The sequence below is a fragment of the Coregonus lavaretus genome, assembly GCF_964263955.1.
Source record: "Coregonus lavaretus genome assembly, contig: HAP1_SCAFFOLD_2109, whole genome shotgun sequence".
NCBI classification, from domain to species: domain Eukaryota; kingdom Metazoa; phylum Chordata; class Actinopteri; order Salmoniformes; family Salmonidae; genus Coregonus; species Coregonus lavaretus.
This window is the reverse complement of record NW_028156378.1, coordinates 66,819-89,018: the sequence shown is the minus strand read 5'-3', so window position 1 is coordinate 89,018 and position 22,200 is coordinate 66,819. Positions and strand designations below refer to the sequence as shown.

The window sequence follows — 22,200 nt, the reverse complement described above, 5'->3', positions numbered from 1 at the left end:
TTCACTTCTGATAGAGAGACTATACTGCAGCTGTGTGTGGAGCATAGGGCCAGAGTTCAGCTATCGGAAAAGAGGAAGAATTGGTAGAAAACACAACACGCTATAGGGTCAGAGAGACCATTGGAAAGAGAAAGCATGTGCATAGTATTCCAACTATATTACTTCAAGTAAAACTTTAAGTTCAGCCAGTTTCATTCTATGAGGCAAGACGTATACCCTAACACAGGAATAACACCAGACCCAACATAGTGTTTTCTTATTCTGAAAAGTGGAAGCATGTACCTGTGCTTGGCAGTAGTAATAGTAATTATAGGGTTTTTCAGTGCCAAAACCATTCTGTGACTTTATTTGACCATTGGAAAACTGTGCAAATACAACAATGCAGGTTCAGTTAAATTGACCCCAAAGTCTCAGTAAGTTTGTGTGTTTGTTTTCAGGCCTGTTGGGTTGCCAGCGGTTCAGCAGCCCATCTCAGAACTACAGCACACTTCTACTGGAGGAGGACAATGGGGTGCTGTATGTAGGGGCCAGGGGGGCTCTCTACGCACTGGACACCACCAACATCTCTACACCTGGCAACCTCACGGTGAGTATTTTTACCGTACCAGCCAGGATGCTAACTTTCCGTTTCAAAAAAGTTGTATTGTATTGTAACTGGTTAACTGGTACAGCACAACATATCACATAACCGTTATGTTGCAATTGCAAAACGAACCGTCTTTCACAAATATTTTTCTCCTTCACAAATCTTTTTCTCTTTCACAAATTTTAAACAGGACAGGCTAATAATAGCCTTAAGGAGATTCAGTAAATCCTATTGTACGTTCATTTTTTGCAGTGTGAGTATTGGATTAACTGTATGGGGCAAGTTTACTCACAGGCCAACAGAATATATTAAAACTCAATGATGTAGTTGATGGGAGTAACTGGAGTATTAAAATTGAGTATTCACTGGAGTATTGAAATGTTGGCATGGTACACTGTCCCATTCTCCCACTGAGTGGTCATTATTGTCCCCCTATGTTTGCAGATTGATTGGGAAGCTTCGGCAGAGCAGAAGAAGCAGTGTCTCAACAAAGGAAAAGACAATCAGGTACAACCAATGGCATGTAGCACCCACCGCTCAATGCACAAACTCTCTCTCTCTCTCTCTCTCTCTCTCTCTCTCTCTCTCTCTCTCTCTCTCTCTCTCTCTCTCTCTCTCTCTCTCTCTCTCTCTCTCTCTCTCTCTCTCTCTCTCTCTCTCTCTCTCTCTCTCTCTCTCTCTCTCTCTCTCTCTCTCTCTCTCAGTTTCTCTCTCTCCTTATTAGACGGCCCAATCTAGTATAACAATGGTGTGGTGTTGTTATTATAATGTAATAATGTAGTCAAATCAAATCGAATTTAATTTGTCACATGCGCTGAATACAACAGGTGTAGTAGACCTTACCGTGAAATGCTTACTTACAAGCCCCTTAACTCACAATGTAGTTTTAAGAAAATAGAGTTAAGAAAATATTTGCTAAATAAACTAAAGTAATACATTTAAAAAATTTAAATAACAATAATGAGGCTATATATAAGGTGTACCGGTACCAAGTCAATGTACGAGGGTACAGGTTAGTCAAGGTAATTTGTACATGTAGGTAGGGGTAAAGTGACTATGCATAGATAATAAACAGCAAGTAGGAGCAGTGTAAAAACAAAGGGGGGGGGGGGGGGGGGTCAATGCAAATAGTATGGGTGGCCATTTGATTAATTGTTCAGTAGTCTTATGGCTTGGGGGTAGAAGCGGTTAAGGAGCCTTTTGGACTAGACTTGGCGCTCCGATACCGCTTGCCATGCGGTAGCAGAGAGAACAGTCTATGAGTTGGGTGACTGGAGTCTTTGAAAACAATTTGGCCCTTCCTCTGACACTGCCTAGTATATAGGTCCTGGATGCCAGGAAGCTTGGCCCCAGGGATGTACTGGGCTGTACGCACTACCCTCTGTAGCGCCTTACGGTCGGATGCCGAGCAGTTGCCATACCAGTCGGTGATGCAACCGGTCAGGATGCTCTTGATAGTGCAGCTGTATAACTTTTTGAGGATCTGGGTACCCATGCCAAATCTTTTCAGTCTCCTGAGGGGGAAAAGGCATTGTCTTGCCCTCTTCACGACTTTCTTGGTGTGTTTGGACCATGATAGTTCGTTGGTGACGACCCGCTCCACTACAGCCCAATTGTTGTGAATGGGGGCGTGTTTGGCCCTCCTTTTCCTGTAGTCCACGATCATCTCCTTTGTCTTGCTCACGTTGAGGGAGAGGTTGTTGTCCTGACACCAAACTGCCAGGTCTCTGACCTCCTCCCTATAGGCTGTCTCATCGTTGTCGGTGATCAGGCTTACCACTGTTGTGTCGTCAGCAAACTTAATGATGGTGTTGGAGTCGTGCTTGGCCACGCAGTCGTGGGTGAACAGGGAGTACAGGAGGGGACTGAGCACGCACCCCTGAGGGGCCCCCGTGTTGAGGATCAGCGTGGCAGATGTGTTGTTGCCTACCCTTACCACCTGGAGGAAGTCCAGGATCCAGTTGCAGAGGGAGGTGTTTAGTCCCAGGGTCCTTAGCTTAGTGATGAGCTTTGTGGGAACTATGGTGTTGAATGCTGAGCTGTAGTCAATGAACAGCATTCTCACATAGGTGTTCCTTTTGTCCCGGTGGGAAAGGGCAGTGTGGAGTGCGATTGAGATTGCGTCATCTGTGGATCTGTTGGGCCGTTATGTGAACTGGAGTGGGTCTAGGGTTTCCGGGATGATGGTGTTGATGTGAGCCTTTCAAAGCACTTCATGGCTACCGGCGTGAGGGCTACGGGATGGTAGTCATTTAGGCAGGTTACCTTCGCTTTCTTGGGCATAGGGACTATGGTGGTCTGCTTGAAACTTGTACACCACCGTTCAAAGGTTTGGGGTCACTTAGAAATGTCCTTGTTTTCGAAAGAAAAGCAATTTTATTTTACGCCTCACAGGTCCTCAACTGGCAGCTTCATTAAATAGTACCCGCAAAATACCAGTCTCAACGTCAACAGTGAAGAGGTGGCTCCGGGATGCTGACCTTCTAGGCAGAGTTGCAAAGAAAAAGCCATATCTCAGACTGCCCATCTTAATCTTAAATTTGTATTGCCCAGTCTGAGATATGGCTTTTTCTTTGCAACTCTGCCTAGAAAGTCAGCATCCCGGAGTCGCCTCTTCACTGTTGACGTTGAGACTGGTGTTTTGCGGATATTATTTAATGAAGCTGCCAGTTGAGGACCTGTGAGGCGTCTGTTTCTCAAACTAAACACTCTAATGTATTTATCCTCTTGCTCAGTTGTGCAACGGGGCCTCCCACTCCTCTTTCTATTCTGGTTAGAGCCAGTTTGCGCTGTTCTGTGAAGGGAGTAGTACACAGCGTTGTATGAGATCTTCAGTTTCTTGGTAATTTCTCGCATGGAATAGCTGATCATTTCTCAGAACAAGAATAGGCTGACGAGTTTCAGAAGAAAGTTATTTGTTTCTGGTCATTTTGAGCCTGTAATCGAACCCACAATTGCTGATGCTCCAGATACTCAACTAGTCTCAAGAAGGCCAGTTTTATTGCTTCTTTAATCAGCACAACAGTTTTCAGCTGTGCTAACATAATTGCAAAAGGGTTTTCACATTTTTTTTAATGATAAACTTGGATTAGCAAACACAATGTGCCATTGGAACACAGGACTGATGGTTGCTGATAATGGGCCTCTGTACGCCTATGTAGATATTCCATAAAAAATCAGCCGTTTCCAGCTACAATAGCCATTTACAACATTACCAATGTCTACACTGTATTTCTGATCAATTTGATGTTATTTTAATGGACAAAAAAAATGCTTTTCTTTTGAAAAGAAGGAAGTTTCTCAGTGACGGTAGTGTAGGTATTACAGACTCGGTCAGGGAGAGGTTGAAAATGTCAGTGAAGACACTTGCCAGGTAGTCCGCGCATGCTCTGAGTAAACGTCCCGGTAATCCGTCTGTCCCCGCGGCCTTGTGAATGCTGACCTGTTTAAAGGTCTTGGTCACATCGGCTACGGAGAGCGTGATCACACAGTCGTCCGGAACAGTTGGTGCTCTCATGCATGCTTCAGTGTTGCTTGCCTCGAAGCGAGCATAAAAGGCATTTAGCCCGTCTGGTAGGCTCGTGTCACTGGGCAGCTCACGGCTGGGTTTCCTTATGTAGTCCATAATAGTTTGCAAGCCCTGCCACATCTGACGAGCGTCAGAGCCGGTGTAGTAGGATTCAATCTTAGTCCTGTATTGACGCTTTGCCTGTTTGATAGTCCTTCCATATTGAGCGAGTCACTGGTACTTGCTTTTAAGCAGGAATCAGGAGCTTTTTTATGTGTCTCTGTGTGTGGAGTGAAGGTGGTCTAGAGTTTTTTTTCCTCTGGTTGCACATGTAAAACGGATTTAAGTTTTCCTGCATTAAAGTCCCCAGCCACTAGGAGCGCCGCTTCTGGATGAGCATTTTTTTGTTTGCTTATGGCCTTATACAGCTCGTTGAGTGCGATCTTAGTGCCAGCATCGGTTTGTGGTGGTAAATAAATGGCTACAACAAATATAGATGAAAACTGTCTTGGTAGATATTGTGGTCTACAGCTTATCGTGAGGTACTCCATTTCAGGCGAGCAATACCTCGAGACTACCTTAATATTAGACATCGCGCCACAGCTGTTATTGATAAATAGACACACACCCCCACCCCTCGTCTTACCGGACGTAGCTGTTCTGTCCTGCCGATGCACGGAAAATCCAGCCAACTGTATATTATCTGTGTCGTCGTTCAGTCACAACTTGTGAAACATAAGATATTACAGTTTTTTATATTTATTGTCCCGTTGGTAGGATAGTCTCGAACAGAGCGCATCCAGTGTATTCTCCTGTGATTGCACGTTGGGTAATAGAACGGATGGTAGAGGCGGGTTACCCACTCACCAACAAATTCTCACAAGGCACCCTGATCTCCGCCCCCTGTATTTCCTTATTTTCTTCATGCGAATGACGGGGATTTGGGCCTTGTCTAGGAGCAACATTATATCCTACATGTCAGACTCATTAAAGAAAAAATCTTTGTCCAGTTTGAGGTGAGTAATCGCTGTTCTGATATCCAGAAGTTATTTTCGGTCATAAGAGACAGTAGCATCAACATTATGTACAAAATATGTTACAAACAATGCGAAAAAACACACAAAATAGCACAATTGGTTAGGAGCCCGTAAAACGGCAGCCATCCCCTCCGGCACCATGCGTGAAGGAGTCAAGTGAATGTGTTAGCCTATGTCTTCAAGATTAGGTTGATGCTATATAGATGTATAACCATCCTGTTGTGTCTCTCCTACAGACAGATTGTTACAATCACATCCGCTTCCTACAGAGGTACAATGAGACTCACCTGTACGTCTGTGGCACGCACGCCTTCAGGCCCCTCTGTGCTTACATAGTAAGAGCTGTCCTTCCTGTTGCTGGGGATTTCCTGGTTTACATGCCGGCTCCCAACAAACTGCCCATAGAGCCCCACAGTGGACACGTCATATTACCCATAAAACCTAGTGGTCAAACACGGAAATGGTTCCAAAAATGTTTTCACCGTCCATTTTTCCCATAGGGGATCTTAGAACCACTTCAAACAAGGTCTGTGTCATGTAGGCTTTCCCTGGCGGGACGTTTTGCTAACCGTGTAAATCTCTCTTTGACAAGGTGTCTTTTATCAATATATTCAGCTCTATTTACTCTCAGATTCAAAAATGCTAATTAGCATCGAAGTAGACATCATGCAACACTACAAATCCCTGCAAGCTCCTGCACGTCATCTCCAGCTGACACCTTTGCTGTCAGCTAGCTGGTTACTAGCTACTTTGATCCAAAATGAAAGATATATTGAACATTTTCATTTACTGTTCCATATTTTAACTAATATTTGTCTTATTTATGCATTTGGTCTTGTGTATTGTACAGAATACTAACCTAGTAGCAGTCAGATATTTACAATGTGCCATGAATACTAGGCTAGATTTTTGAAAATAAGCTAGATAGCAACATACCCGTATTTTACCAGATCCTCTTCTCCTTCAGCCTGTGGCAGTCTATATTTAATCCCTTATAATGTCTGCCAACTATATGAACGAGGTGAAATCTATTTAAATTAATGATGTCAGAATGCACTGCTGTATTAAAGCAATTCAGAACTAACTTGTTGACATGTTCAGTTGCAGATTCAAAGCCAGATTAACTCATTGCAGAATGTATCCATAATCATGAATAAGCATATTTATTTGACAAGAATGCACCTAGTCACCCATCAATCACGTCAAACACCTGAACTCCAACAATTACATCAATTTAAAAAATCAAAATAGTAAACAATGCATACATATGCCTTTCATACATAATATAAACATTTGACTTGAAGTAAAAATGACATTATTTATTCATCAATGCCACAAACCTGGGACATCGAAGAGCACCATATTAACTATTATTACTATCCGAGAGCACACAGATTCTTCTGCTTTTCCATTTGAAGAATTAGACCACCACAAATAACACAAAATCTAAAACAGCATATTGTGATTTTTGGTGGGTGAGTTACAAATGGAGAACAACTGGGTGTGTAAGGTATGTTTAATATAAAATACTAGGTCAACTCCAGCAGAATGAGAAACACACTTAACAGACTCAAAACAAGGAAGCCATGCCTAAACGTAGCTATATCAACACCCTTATTGTCATTTTAACAGGTCCATATTGCTGCTGTCAATTGTGAGCAGCACATTTAACACTGCATTCAGTCTGAACCCTAGAATAAGCAGGAGAACAGCATTACACAGGTGAAAAAAAGGTAGCAAAAACAGTACACCACAACACTTTTTAAAATGTTACTGAGTCCAGATGTAATCAAATCAAGAGAACAAGTGAAGGAAGCAGCATAGGGAAATTGGACGAAGGTAGGGTGGGTTTATAGAGATAAGATGGAGAGTTCCATAGTGTCCGAAGTTGAGGGACCATGGGGCATAAAAGGCATAGTCTGGAATAAGGGGTAGCTAGAGGGATGGTTGGCCATGGAATAAACATAAAATGGGGTGCTGGTGTGCTTCTGCACCCCTTTTAGGTCGTTGTCACAAAAATCCGGCCCATGTCCAGTCATACTCGGGGTCTCAGCTTGTGTCCCTCGTTGTCATTCCGTCTCAGTTGCAGCATTCATATCGTTGTCATCGTGTGTATGTGAATCACAACATTAAAGACGATGAGTGATCACAGCATTTCCACAAATTGAGCCATACACAATACAACTTAAGGCCAGTCACCACATAATGAAATGACATTTTTGCATGTACCTTTCAATTTTGAGATTTGTTGGTATTTTGGTCCATTAATATTAGTATTTTCAAAAAGTAAACATAAAAATGACAAAAACTTCATGAAAATGTATATTTTCTTTAGTTAATCATACTACCGTCATCAAAATTGTATAGAATTTGAACCACTTTAGAAATTGACATATATCAATAATTTCAAATCTCACTAAATTAAATTACACATAATTTAAAAGCCCATTTCATAGAGAGTGTTACAAACTGGACTATATTTAGTAACTTACTTTGAAGAGATGATTATTGGGTCTAAATAGGCGTTTGGCGTTTGGTAATCTAAATTCAGTACTTGTCTTTAACTGCCATTTCCCGAAAGGTAGACTCATCCCACATGCCATCTCATTTTTCTCAGCTTCAGAAGCATCTGAATAGATATATTCTCCAGACCTGCCCAGAGGGAATTGTTGATATGTAGATTTTTTAAAACATTCTAGATAACATTTTCTTTGGAGAAATACATCAAAAATGCATTTTACAAATATGTCCTCAGTATTTTACAGATTGAAAGATGAAAAAGTATTTATCCACAATCTGCTCTGCACAAGTTCGGTCCTGGAGTGTCTTAACAAAATTAAACCAAAATATTTAGGCTTACTTCATCCAGTGTCCTGAAAAATTGATTTGCACAATATGCAAAAATGTGCATATTTAATGAGTTATCTACATTTAACTGGTAAAAGTTGATTGTGATATGATTAAGGGGAAAAAAGTACCCTGGCCTTAAGCATTGAGGACAGCATTTTGTTGACAACATGGTGGTTTACACTATGTCTACTGTGTGTGAATGATTGAGGAATCTTACCCCAGCTGTAGGTCCATTTGAGTGTGTGTGGTCACTTAGGCCTGCACATCAACCAGGACTGGGACCATTGGAGACTTGGGATGCTTGCTCTCAAAGTGCTGCTTGAATGTCTTCTGGTCTGCATCTGTAAAGGTCAAGTAAAAATGAAGGAAGTTAACAATCTGTGGCTTAGATTGAATTCAAAGTTGACACAAATGATAAACTAAGTAATACGATGCAACAAACTACTTCACATATGAAAGACTGCACCACAAAGGCCAGTACATTAGCCTACACATGGAGAGGACAGGGCAAGTGTGGACCAGTGATGCCTTGGCTGCAGTCTTCTGGTCTGCAGCTGCTCCCGTCTTCTTAGCAACCGCCGCCTTGGTATCAGTCAACAAGTTCAACTTGAGAGAGGAGCATGCGTTATATATCAATACCCTCTAAATGAATCCGCCCCTGATTACAAAGCATACCTGATTACAAATCATAGCCTATCGCCGTGATTTGTTATGTTGATTATCAGGTGTTAGAGCTGGGTTGGGACAAAACCCTTCACACACTCCTGCTCTTCCGGACTTCCTGCAATGACTGAAACATTGCAGGAAGTTGAAACAGCTTACCTAGTTGAGGTGATAAGACTCAGGCTCACCAATTGGTTCTGGAATAATGTTTGCAATTTGGCAACAATAACATGACAGTAATTCTACCTCAAAAACAAATGTGTGAATACCAAATAATTTAAAACCCACCTTAGCAAGTAGGACTAAATAAGGTTACATAACCTTGCCTAGTAGCTATACTAATAATCTGCTGTCCAGAGGGTAACAGCAAACAGATCAATGTCTTCCTGCAGTAAAGTAAGCACACTGTTGACTCAAGACTAGCTAGATTACAGGTATTGTGTAAATTCAAAACTTGCCCGAGACAGTTCACAGAATTGTCAATTGAAACAAATTTAGCCAATTTACTCTTTACTAAATTTAGCTAACATTAGATAGTTAATCCAGAGATTCTTACATTTGCCTCGATTTGGCAATCTCGTCTAGATCATGGTGAGTGACGTGAAGCTTGAGACAGGTGTTTGTAGTTCTGTATGATAGCCACATTAGCAGCTAACTAGCGTTTGATTTTTGGGGGATAAATGCAGGGTTTATATATTGATAAAAGTCACTTTGTCCTATAGAGATTTACACGGTTGTCAAAACGTCACGCCAGGCAGTGGTGCAAAGTACTTACAGTGCCTTGCAAAAGTATTCACCCCCCTTGGTGTTTCAAAAAATTCACGCCAGGCAGTGGTGCACCATTAAATCCATTCTTAAAAAATTGAAAGAATATGGCACCACAACAAACCTGCCAAGAGAGGGCCGCCCACCAAAACTCACGGACCAGGCAAGGAGGGCATTAATCAGAGAGGCAACAAAGAGACCAAAGATAACACTGAAGGAGCTGAAAAGCTCCACAGCGGAGATTGGAGTATCTGTCCATAGGACCACTTTAAGCCGTACACTCCACAGAGCTGGGCTTTGCGGAAGAGTGAACAGAAAAAAGCCATTGCTTAAAGAAAAAAATAAGCAAACACGTTTGGTGTTCGCCAAAAGTCATGTGGGAGACTCCCCAAATATATGGAAGAAGGTACTCTGGTCAGATGAGACTAAAATTGAGCTTTTTGCAAGGAAAACGCTGTCTGGCGCAAACCCAACACCTCTCATCACCCTGAGAACACCATCCCCACAGTGAAGGATGGTGGTGGCAGCATCATGCTGTGGGGATGTTTTTCATCAGCAGGGACTGGTCAGAAATGAAGGAATGATGGATGGTGCTAAATACAGGGAAATTCTTGAGGGATACCTGTTTCAGTCTTCCAGAGATTTGAGACTGGGACGGAAGTTCACCTTCCAGCAGGACAATGACCCTAAGCATACTGCTAAAGTAACACTTGAGTGGTTTAAGGGGAAACATTTAAATGTCTTGGAATGGCCAAGTCAAAGCCCAGACCTCAATCCAATTAAGAATCTGTGGTATGACTTAAAGATTGCTGTACACCAGCGGAACCCATCCAACTTGAAGGAGCTGGAGGAGTTTTGCCTTGAAGAATGGGCAAAAATCCCAGTGGCTAGACATACCCCAAGATACTTGCAGCTGTAATTGCTGCAAAAGGTGGCTCTACAAAGTATTGACATTGGGGGGGGGGGGGGGGGGGGGGTGAATAGTTATGCACGCTCAAGTTTTCTGTGTCTTATTTCTTGTTTGTTTCACAATAAAACATATTTTGCATCTTCAAAGTGGTAGGCATGTTGTGTAAATCAAATGATACAAACCCCCAAAAAATCAATTTTTAATTCTAGGTTGTAAGGCAACAAATAGGAAAAATGCCAAGGGGGTGAATACTTTCGCAAGCCACTGTAAGTAGGGGTATCTGTACTTTACTTTACTATTTATACTTTTGACTACTTTTACTTTTACTTCACTACATTCCTAAAGAAAAGTATGTACTTTTTACTCCATACATTTTCCCTACACCCAAAACTACTCATTACATTTTGAATGCTTAGCAGGACAGGAAAATGGTCACACACTTATCAAGAGAACATCCCTGGTCATCCCTACTACCTTGGATCTGGTGGACTCACTAAACATAAATGTTTAGTGTGTAAATGATGTCTAAGTGTTGGAGTGTGCCCCTGGCTATCTGTAAATGAAAAAAACAAGAAAATTATGCGGTCTGGTTTGCTTTAGTCATTTTCTATTAATGGTATCTTCTTTTACTCAAGTATGACTATTGAGTATTTTTTTACCACTAAAGCCAGGGTAAATCTACACAAAACACAGCCCTTATTTAAAGTGTTTATAAAATTAAGGATGGAAAATCGATTGGAACCATTTCCATGTTTGACCGCTATGTTTTATGGGTATTATGACTCATACAGTAGTACTCTATTAGCATGCTCTGTTACCTGCTTTGGTGATGGTTTGATTTATATTCCCATACTGTAGTTATTGATCCTCTCTCTTCTTCTCTTTTCTGTCAGGATGTGGAGCGCTTCAGTTTCTCCTCTGGCTTCGAAGAGGGCAGGGACAGGTGTCCCTACGACCCAGCCAAGGGCTACACCGGCCTCCTTGTGGGTAAGAACCCTAATCTACCCCCTGGGCTGCACTATTTTGCCCTAACCCACTGCTAAGAATGGACTGAGAGACACTCTTCTATCCCCTGTTCTGTGTTCTATCTCTCTGATCCCTCCGGTCCTGATTGCAGACGGTGAGATGTTCTCAGCCTCCCAGTATGAGTTCCGCAGCTCTCCGGATGTCCGTCGGAACTTCCCCTTCCCCAATCTGAGGACAGAGGAGGCCCCCACCAGGTGGCTGCTGGGTAAAGACAGGCTCACCCATCCGTTATCTTATAGACATTGGTTTCATTTTGTGGCTTGATCCCATAGACATTAAAACCAGTAGATAGTGATAGCACTGACGTCATCCGCGTATTCCTATGGAAAACTCCCGATGGCGCATGAAGCCGGAAGCATTTTAATTTGAAACGCGCCATATTGCTGAATGGGGCTGAATGGCACCAAAAAACTCACTAAGGATCATGGTGAAAGTGGCCGTAACTAGCAAAGGATCATGGTCGATATAGTCCTGCCTGATAGAGTTAACCTTAACGTCTATGGAGCCTTCTAGTAGCCTGCTGGCCCGTGATTGGTCTGTGTCAAATGTAGTAGTCAGAATCACTATTTAATTAAATATCTCGATTTGTAGCGAACTTAATTCACCTTGGGGATCGAATTTGATCATAATAAACTCATTTTAGAGGCCAAAACGGGCATCTACATTTTTTTTTCTTCTGCCAATCGGAATTTATATAGGCTTTCTAGGGCAGACTAGGGCTTTTGGCACCAATAGGTTGCTTTGCAGTAGCTGACCAACAGAGCTCTTGACTTGACTTCAGCCAGAAATTCGTTGGTGGGTGGAGAAGTATTTTTGTAATAATAATGTATTATTTTTTTAAATGTTGCTCAATCTGATTGGGTGGGCCTGGCAGGGCCTGGCTCCCCAGTGGGTGGGCATGCCTACGCCCCTGAACCGAACACTGAGGGCCTGCTTGATCCCTACAGCTATGCAATTTTAGAATACCAATGTAAACTGTAATTTTGATGAATTATACTACAACTATATGGTACTAAGCAGACCTGGGTTCAAATACATGCATATTTAAATATTTGTATATGAAATACTTATTTTCTGTGTATTTGAGTATTTTCAAATTGACTGGCAAAATCAACTACTTTTGGGGTCCCCTTGGAATGTCCTATACTCATCTTAATTTTCATGCAAGGCAAACTGGGTGGGGGCTTCTATGGGTACAGTATTAGTATTTGAAAATACACTACTTCAAATAGAGTTAGTTGTAAATACATGACAATACATTCCAATTTCCAAATACATTCCTTTAATATTCAACTACTTGTATTTTCAAATAAACTTTGTCTAAATAATTGTTTTGAAATGTATTTGAAACTAATTAAAATGCAGTAAATATTATCAAATCTAATTATTTGAACCCATGTCTGGTGCTAAGTACTGGCCGAAACATAGGGCTTTTAGTATTCATTCCTTCATAATACAAGATCTGCCTTCACCTTAGCATTCTCAAATGTATATGCTGTGGCCATCCTTGCTTTCAACCTACATTATCTCTGTACCAGTAGGTGGCATGGTAGGAGGGTTACAATAACATTAATCTCTCCATAGTATGTGCTTTTCCAGGAGTTGGACAGAATGTACACAGTGTGATGATCTGTGTTTTGTTATTGTGTGAGCAGAGGCGGACTTTGTGGGCTCGGCGCTGCTGAAGGAGAGCGTCAACAGCTCGGTGGGCGATGACGACAAGATCTACTTCTTCTTCACGGAGAGGAGCCAGGAGCAGATGGCCTACCCCAGCCAGACCAGGGTGGCACGTGTGGCCCGAATCTGCAAGGTAGGCCTGAAGGGGGACATGTGTTATGGCATTAGCGGTTGCCCAACTCAATGGAGAGAGAAAGCGGAGAAAGGGCTCAATGGCTGCAATGGAATGAATGGAACGGTATCAAACACAAGGAAACTCAAGGTTACTTGCGTAACCCAGGTTCTCTGATATTATGAGTGAGATATCTCACATGTGGGATTCACCTCGAAGAACCAATTACACACGTCTGTCGGAGACAAACAGGTCGGTGTGGCAAATGAGGTGAGCCCCTCCCCTCATTATAAGGAGCCACTTGCCCGCCCTCTGGTCATTCCCGAGCATGCCGAACTTCCTCACACTCTTGCGAGTAGGGTGAGATATCTCACTCATAATATCAGAGAACTTGGGTTACGCAAGTAACCTTGAGTTCTCTTTCAATTTTTTGTTTTGATATCTCACGTGGGATATGGCCAACTCCCATATCGCAAACGCTCTCCGAAGCCAGGTAGTCTCAACGAATCAACCCTCAAAGACCCCAACACTGAGGACAGTATGTGCGCAGTGACGTCAAGCTGGTAGAACCTGATAAAATAGGTTGCCCAACAAGCCGCAACACACATTTCCTGTAAGCAGATGCCCTTGAACAGTGCCCAAGTGTTAACCATACCTCTGGTGAAGTGAGCCCACAGGCCCTCCGGAGGCTGTAACCCCTTGCTATTATAGGCCAATAAAATACCTTCCACAATCCAATGTCATAACCATTGGTGAGAGAGGGGCCTCCACTTGCAGGTAGGTGCCCAGGACACAAAGAGTTGGTCGCTCTTGCGCAAAGCTCTCGTTCTTTCCAAGTATATGCGCAAAGCCCGTACTGGACACAAAGGATGCTCTTCTTCCGTAGAAGGGAAGGGTGGCGGGTGGAAAGCTACAAGCTCTAAGGCAAGACAATTGTAATCGCCGCTGACCTTAGGCATAAAGGCAGGGTTGGGTAACAAGGAAACCTTGGAAAAAACCCGGGCAAACGGTAGGCACGAATGGTGAACTGAAAGTGCATGCACCTCATTCACTCACTTTGCGGACGTAAGGGCGAACAGCGGCTCATCGAGGGGCTACCTTCTTCCCTCATTCTGACTAGTGTGGGGAGTATGAGACTTAGAGGAGGAAAAGCGTAAAGCAACACCCTCAGCCATGGGTTTGCCCGCTCCTCCACTTTGGTCGAATGCTCCTATCTATCCACGGATATGGTTTGGGTATGTTCACTGTAGGAACAACATCCTCTATGCACTTCCTGATGAATATACCCACTATGTCTAAAGGTCCTAGCCAGCGATTTCACAATACTGTGATGTCATCAGAGCACAACGCATGCTGAACGCGGAATGAGAGAGAGCTCGGTTTGTTGTTTTTGAACGTTTCAGGAAAAGTGTTTTCTTGAATAATTCTATTATTACTAGCCTACCTGTTTAATTTGGATCCCGCGATGCGGTTATCCTCAGTTGCTGGGTCCACTACAATCTGTCCCGGAATACTGCCAAACCCTAAGGTATGAAGAACTGTCATTGCTTGTCCATATATGTACAGTGGCTAGCGAAAGTATTCAACCCCCTTGGCATTTTTCCTATTTTGTTGCCTTACAACCTGGAATTAAAATGGATTTTTGGGGGGTTTATATCATTTGATTTACACAACATGCCTTTGAAGATGCAAAATACTTTTTTTTGTGAAACAAACAAGAAATAAGACAGAAAAACTGAAAACTTGAGCGTGCATAACTATTCACCCCCCCAAAGTCAATACTTTGTAGAGCCACCTTTTGCAGCAATTCCAGCTGCAAGTCTCTTGGGATATGTCTATATAAGCTTAGCACATCTAGCCACTGGGATTTTTGCCCATTCTTCAAGGCAAAACTGCTCCAGCTCCTTCAAGTTGGATGGGTTCCGCTGGTGTACAGAAATCTTTAAGTCATACCACAGATTCTCAATTGGATTGAGGTCTGGGCTTTGACTAGGCCATTCCAAGACATTTAAATGTTTCTCCTTAAACCACTTGAGTGTTGCTTTAGCAGTATGCTTAGGGTCATTGTCCTGCTGGAAGGTGAACCTCTGTCCCAGTCTCAAATCTCTGGAAGACTGAAACAGGTTTCCCTCAAGAATTTCCATGTATTTAGCACCATCCATCATTCCATTAATTCTGACCAGTTTCCCAGTCCCTGCCGATGAAAAACATCCCCACAGCATGATGCTGCCACCACCATGCTTCACTGTGGGGATGGTGTTCTCGGGGTGATGAGAGGTGTTGGGTTTGCGCCAGACATAGCGTTTTCCTTGATGGCCAAAAAGCTCAATTTTAGTCTCATCTGACCAGAGTTCCTTCTTCCATATATTTGGGGAGTCCCACATGTGTTTGCTTATTTTTTTCTTTAAGCAATGGCTTTTTTCTGTTCACTCTTCCGTAAAGCCCAGCTCTGTGGAGTGTACGGCTTAAAGTGGTCCTATGGACAGATACTCCAATCTCCGCTGTGGAGCTTTGCAGCTCCTTCAGGGTTATCTTTGGCAGGTTTGTTGTGGTGCCATATTCTTTCAATTTTTTTATAATGGATTTAAATGGTGCTCCGTGGGATGTTCAAAACTTTGTCTTTGACCTGTTTGGAGAGCTACTTGGTCTTCATGGTGCCGCTTGCTTGGTGGTGCCCCTTGCTTAGTAGTGTTGCAGACTCTGGGGCCTTTCAGAACAGGTTGCATATATACTGAGATCATGTGACAGATCATGTGACACTTAGATTGCACAAAGGTGGACTTTATTTAACTAATTATGTGACTTCTGAAGGTAATTGGTTGCACCAGATCTTATTTAAGGGCTTCATAGTAAGGGGGTGAATACATATGCACGCACCACTTTTCCATTATTTATTGTTTAGAACTTTTTGAAACAAGTTATTTTTTTCATTTCACTTTACCAATTTGGACTATTTTGTGTATATCCATTACATGAAATCCAAATAGAAATCGATTTAAATTACAGGTTGGAATGCAACAAAGCGCCAGGACCGTCTCCTAAAGTTGATTCAGCTGTGGGATCGGAGCACCACCAGTAAAGAGCTTGCTCAGGAATGGCAGCAGGCAGGTGTGAGTGCATCTGCACGCACAGTGGGGTGAAGACTTTTGGAGGATGGCCTGGTGTCAAGAAGGGCAGCAAAGAAGCCACTTCTCTCCAGGAAAAACATCAGGGATAGACTGATTCTGCAAAAGGTACAGGGATTGGACTGCTGAGGACTGGGGTAAAGTCATTTTCTCTGATGAATCCTCTTTCCGATTGTTTGGGGCATCCGGAAAACACCTTGTCCTGAGAAGACAAGGTGAGCGTTACCATCAGTCCTGTGTCATGCCAACAGTAAAGCATCCTGAGACCATTCATGTGTGGGGTTGCTTCTCAGCCAAGGGAGTGGGCTCACTCACAATTTTGCCTAAGAACACAGCCAAGAATGGTACCAACACTGCAAATATTGACTCTTTGCATAAACTTCATGTAATTGTCAATAAAAGCCTTTGACACTTATGGAATGCTTGTAAGTATACCATAGTAACATCTGACAAAAATATATCATAACACTGAAGCAGCAAACTTTGTGAAGACCAATACTACTCATTCTCTAAACTTTTGACCACGACTGTACTTACATTCAGTAATCTTGCTCTGATTTCTCATCCTAAGGGTCCCAGAGATAAAATGTAGCATAGTTTTGTTTGATACAATCCATTTTTATATTCAAATGTAGAAACTGGGTTCTACAGTTTGAACTCCTGCTGTGTCTGGCTCCACACCCACCCCGCCTGGCCATCTAGATGTGTGAAAGTTAGTGTATAAGCTAATGATCCATCATGTATGACATTCCTGAGAGTGTGTAAACTTACATTTTGTATTACCATATAATTTTTGTGTGTTCTCTATATGTACTTGAACATGTACCATTTGACCAATTCGTCACATTTGGGCAAACTTGATACAAAATAGTCCAGTATTGCAATGCTTCACTGGATCAATCTGAAACGTTGCACACACACTGCTGCCATCTAGTGGCCAGTATCTAAATTGTGCCTAAACTGCAATATTATTTTGTGGAACAAAATAATTAATAAAAAACACGTTTTTTTGTTTGTATTATCTTTTACCAGATCTAATGTGTTATATTCTCCTACATTAATTTCACATTTCCACAAACTTCAAAGTGTTTCCTTTCAAATGGTATCAAGAATATGCATATCCTTGCTTCAGGTTCTGAGCTACAGGCAGTTAGATTTGGATATGTCATTTTAGGGTCCAAACCTTAAGAGGTTAATATATGTAGCCTTAGAAATAAAGTTAATGAAATCAATAATTTGCTAACATCAGATAACATTCATATATTAGCCATTTCTGAGACTCACTTAGATAATTATTTGGATGATACAGCAGTAGCAATACAAGGATATAACATCTACAGAAGATACAGGAATGCCTATGGGGGAGGTGTTGCTGGATATATTCAGAACGATATCCCTGTAATGCTTAAAGAAGATATCATGTCAAGTGTTATTGAAGTGTTGTGGTTGCAGGTTCACCTGCCTCATCTAAAGCCTATTCTTTTAAGGTGTTGCTATAGGCCACCAAGTTTTTCAATTGTTTTATTAATCAGTTACCCAATTAAGACAGGGGCCCCCAGTTACCAACGTGTGCCCCAACCTCCTCTCCTCTGAAATATAGTCCTTTATTTTTATTACAATATTTTTATTTTTTCTTTGCCCCCCACGTGCCTGGGCCCAGGGGCTTCAGCCCCGGTAAGCCCCTGCATTAATCCGGCCCTGAATATGACCCAGGTTATCACTCAACCAACTAGAGTGCATACCAATAGTGTTGGGTCTGTGACATCCACATGTATTGATCATATCTTCACTAATGCTGCAGAGCTTTGCTACAAAGCAATATCAGTTCCCATTGGCTGTAGTAACCATAACATTGTGGCAATGACAAGGAAAGCCAAAGTGCCAAAGATTGGGCCTAAAGTAATTTATACGAGATCATACAAAATGTTTTCTCAGGACTCTTTTGTTGAAGATGTAAAAAGGAGGAAATGAGGAAGTGAATCCAGATGCAGCACTGGATGTATTTGTAAAATTATGAGCTGTTAAGAAACTGTTAGAGCCCTCTGGATTGATGATTAATTGAAAAATTGTATGGTTCAAATAAATTATGCAAAAGAGGTGGCAAACAAGTCAGGCTGCTCAGCTGATTGGTTGACATACTGTAAATTGAGAAATGTTGTGACTAAACTTAACAAAAATAAGAATTCATGACATTACTAAACCAAGATAAATGACATAAAACACAATGGAAAAATACTTTGGAGTACCTTAAATTATATCATGGGCAGAAAACCCAATTCTCCATTGTTCATTGAAGTTGATGGGCCATTTATAGCAATACCTTTCGATATTGCCAATCAATTCAATTACTATTTCACAAGTGGAAAAACTCAGAAGTGAAATGACAACATTGAACAGTGAACCATCATATTTTGTAAAAAATATCTAGTAATGAAAGAGAAGATGGAAAAAGAGATGGAAAAACGATTGTTATGATAAGAGATGGAAAAACTATTGTTATGATAAGCCACCAGGTATAGACAACCTTGATGGGAAACTACTGAGAATGGTAGCAGACTGTATTGCCACCCCTATTTTGGTATATCTTTAACCAAAGCCTGAAGGAATGTATGTGTCCACAGCCGTGGAAGGAAGCTAAAGTAATTCCCCATTGCCTAAAAATAGTAAAGCACCCTTTGCTGGCTCTAACAGCTGCCAAATCAGTTTGATGCCTGTTCTTAGTAAACTGATGGAGAGAATTGTGTTTGACCAAAGTAAATGCTATTTTTCAGCGAACAAGTTACTGCTGACTTTCAGCATGCATATACACTGAGTGTACAAAACATTAGGAACACCTGCTCTTTCCATGACATAGACTGACCAGGTGAATCCAGGTGACAGCTATGATCCGTTATTAATGTCACTTGTTAAATCCACTTCAATCAGTGTAGATGAAGGGGAGGAGACAGGTTTAAGAATGATTTTTAAGCCTTGATACAATTGAGACATGGATTGTGAATGTGTGCCATTCAGAGGGAGCCAGGCACACCGGTTTGAGTGTGTCAAGAACTGCAACATTGCTGGGTTTTTCACGCTCAACAGTTTCCCATTTCAAGAATGGTCCACCACCCAAAGGACATCCAGCCAACTTGACACAACTGTGGGAAGCATTGGAGTCAACATGGGCTAGCATCCCTATGCAACACTTTCGACACCTTGTAGAGTCCATTCTCCGATGAATTGAGGCTGTTTTGAGGGCAAAAGGAGGTGCAACTCAATAGTAGGAAGGTGTTTCTAATGTTTTGTACACTCAGTGTAGAGAAGGGCACTTCACTTGTACTGCACTGACCCAGATGACAAATTATTGGTAAAAAGAAATGGATAATAAGATGATAGTTGGAGCTGTATTGTTAGATTTTACTGAAGCCTTTGATGTTATTGATCATACACTGTTATTGAAGAAACTCACTTGCTATGATTTTACACCACATGCCATCACATGGTTGGAGAGTTATTTATCCAATAGAACCCAGAGAGTGTTCTTCAATAAAAGCTTCTGTAACATCAGATATGTACAGTGCGGTGTCCCTCTGGGAAGTTACCTTGGGCCGTTTCTCTTCTCTATTTTTACAAATGATTTACCACTGGTCTTACACAAAGCTAGAATGACTATGTATATGGATGATTCTAAACTCTACATGTCAGCACCCAAAGCCAGTGAGCTCACTGAAATTCTAAATAAGGAGTTACAGTCAGTATCAGAATGGGTGATTAATAATAAACTGGTCTTAAATACATCTAAAACATTCTCTAAGACCTACTGTAAACCTTGTGTATAAAGGGTGTGACCATTGAGCAAGTTGAGGACGCTAAACTCCTAGGTATAACATCGGATGGTCAATTATCATGGTCAAGTCATATTGATAAAGTTGTTGTAAAATGGGGATGGGAATGTCTGTTATAAAAATATGTTCTGCGTTTTTGACACAAAAATCAATTGTAGTAGTTGTTCAGGCTCTGGTTTTGTCCCATACTGTCCGGTAATATGGTCAAGCGCAGCAAAGAATGACCTAGCAAAGCTGCAGCTGGCTCAAAACAGAGTGCATGCCTTGCCCAGAACTAACATCAACAACATGCTTGCCAGTCTTTACTGGTTGAGGGTTAATGAGAGATGAACTGCTTCTCTTCTAGTTTTTATTATCATTACTAGTTTTTATGAGTATTACTGTAATGTAAATTCCAGTTTGTCTGCACAATCAAATAACATTCAGCTCAGACACCCATACATACCCCACAAGACATGCCACCAGGGGTCCCCAAGTCCCCAAGTCCAAAAGGTATTCACGGCAACGCACAGTATTATACAGAGCCATGATGGCATGGAACTCCCTTCCATCCCCAATTACTCAAACAAACAGTAAAAGTACCTTAAAAATATATATATTAAACAACATTTCATGGAATGGCAGGAACTGTGAGGGGGGACACAGACACACAGACACACTTTAACACACACATAATTGTTTTAGTTGTACTGTTTGTACTATTTTTATTACTATTTTTAGTTGTATTGTTTGTATATCATTGTATTTTTAATTTCTGACACTCTTCCTGTCTTTCAGTGTGTCAGTGTTTTGTTGCTTGTAATGTTTTGTGTTTTTGTGTGGACCCCAGGAAGAATAGCTGCTGCTTTGGCCAAAGCTAATGGGGATCCCAATAAACCAAAAAACCCATAGACAGAGTTAGTGTATTCGTCGATGTTATTCTCAGAGGCGGCCCGGAACATATCCCAGTCCGCGTGATCAAAACAGTCCTGTAGCATGGATTCCGATTGGTCAGACCAGCGTTGAACAGACCTTACCACGGGTGCTTCCTGATTTAATTTCTGCCTATAGGTGGGGAGGAGCAGAATGGAGCCGTGGTCTGATTTGCAGAAGGAGGGGGGCGAAGGAGGGCTTTGTATCCATCTCGGAATGGAGAATAACAATGGTCTAATGTATTTTTCCCGTGAATGGGGCAAAATATGTGTTGGTGGAACGAATGCGGCCTTGGGATATGCTGTTTCCAATTTGTTCAAAGTCCCGTGTTTGATCAAAGTCCAGAGACTGTACATTAGCAAGTAATATACTAGGAAGCGGAGGATGGTTTTCCCTTTTCCTTAATCGGACTAGAACCCCAGCACACCTTCCCCTTCTCCGGCGGCGTCTTTTTGGAAAAAGGGCTCCCGTGATGAATGGAACTGCTTTGGATCCAGCTCCGTAAAGTCAAATTTGTGGTGAGTAATCTCAGATCTGATGTCCAGAAGTGCTTGCCGGTCATAGGAAATAATACTATAAACTTTCTGAGCAAATAAAGTAAAAAAGAACACTAACATAAACAAAAGACTGCAAAGTTGGTTGGGAGCTAGCAACAGGGCGACCATCGTCGGTGCCATCTTGTTTACAATTCAGGTGAATCCCAAATGTGAGATATCACAACACATAATTGAAAGAGAACCAGCGTCCTCCGATTTCTCCCTCCACTAGACTTTGCTTGTACAAGGGCTTTCTCCCGGAATAGCTTCCCTTCTCACCAAGACTCCAGGCCAAACCTGGAGGGTTGGCAACCTTATTTTGGATACCTATATTGAGTACTTGTTGTTTTCATTTCTGAGGAGAGGAGTAGTGTGCATGTTCTTGGAGTTGGCTGTGTTTTTCATTCAAGTTGTGTTCTCACCCACTGAGTGAACTTCAGGTTGATTATTGTCCTCCTCGCATCTTGGCTGCTTTCTGAGGGGCTTCTTGGTGTGCCACTGTTGCCAGGCAGAGTAGAAGCACACCCAAGCCTGCTCCAATGGTAGACTCCTTCTTTCTCTTCCCCCTTTCTCTCTCTCTCTTTCTCTCGCTCTCCATCCCACCCCCTTTCTCTATTTTTTTCTCTCTCTCTCTCTCCGTCTCTCTCTCTCTCCTCTCGCTCTCTCCCT

General features: G+C 42.0%; 1 protein-coding gene across 1 annotated transcript in view; it reads left to right on the top strand.

Moving 5' to 3' along the window:
• Positions 1 to 408: 408 nt before the first annotated feature.
• The window catches only part of LOC311126424 (semaphorin-4G-like), a gene marked incomplete at both ends in the record, with an annotated part of 43,504 nt that continues 21,712 nt past the window's right edge, over positions 409 to 22,200 (top strand). Inside the window, 6 exons of the mRNA XM_084200426.1 lie at positions 409 to 586; positions 1,031 to 1,093; positions 5,368 to 5,466; positions 11,213 to 11,306; positions 11,437 to 11,550; positions 13,001 to 13,155. Of these exons, the coding sequence (XP_084056552.1) occupies positions 409 to 586; positions 1,031 to 1,093; positions 5,368 to 5,466; positions 11,213 to 11,306; positions 11,437 to 11,550; positions 13,001 to 13,155 (703 nt within the window). The remainder of the gene's footprint in view (positions 587 to 1,030; positions 1,094 to 5,367; positions 5,467 to 11,212; positions 11,307 to 11,436; positions 11,551 to 13,000; positions 13,156 to 22,200) is intronic.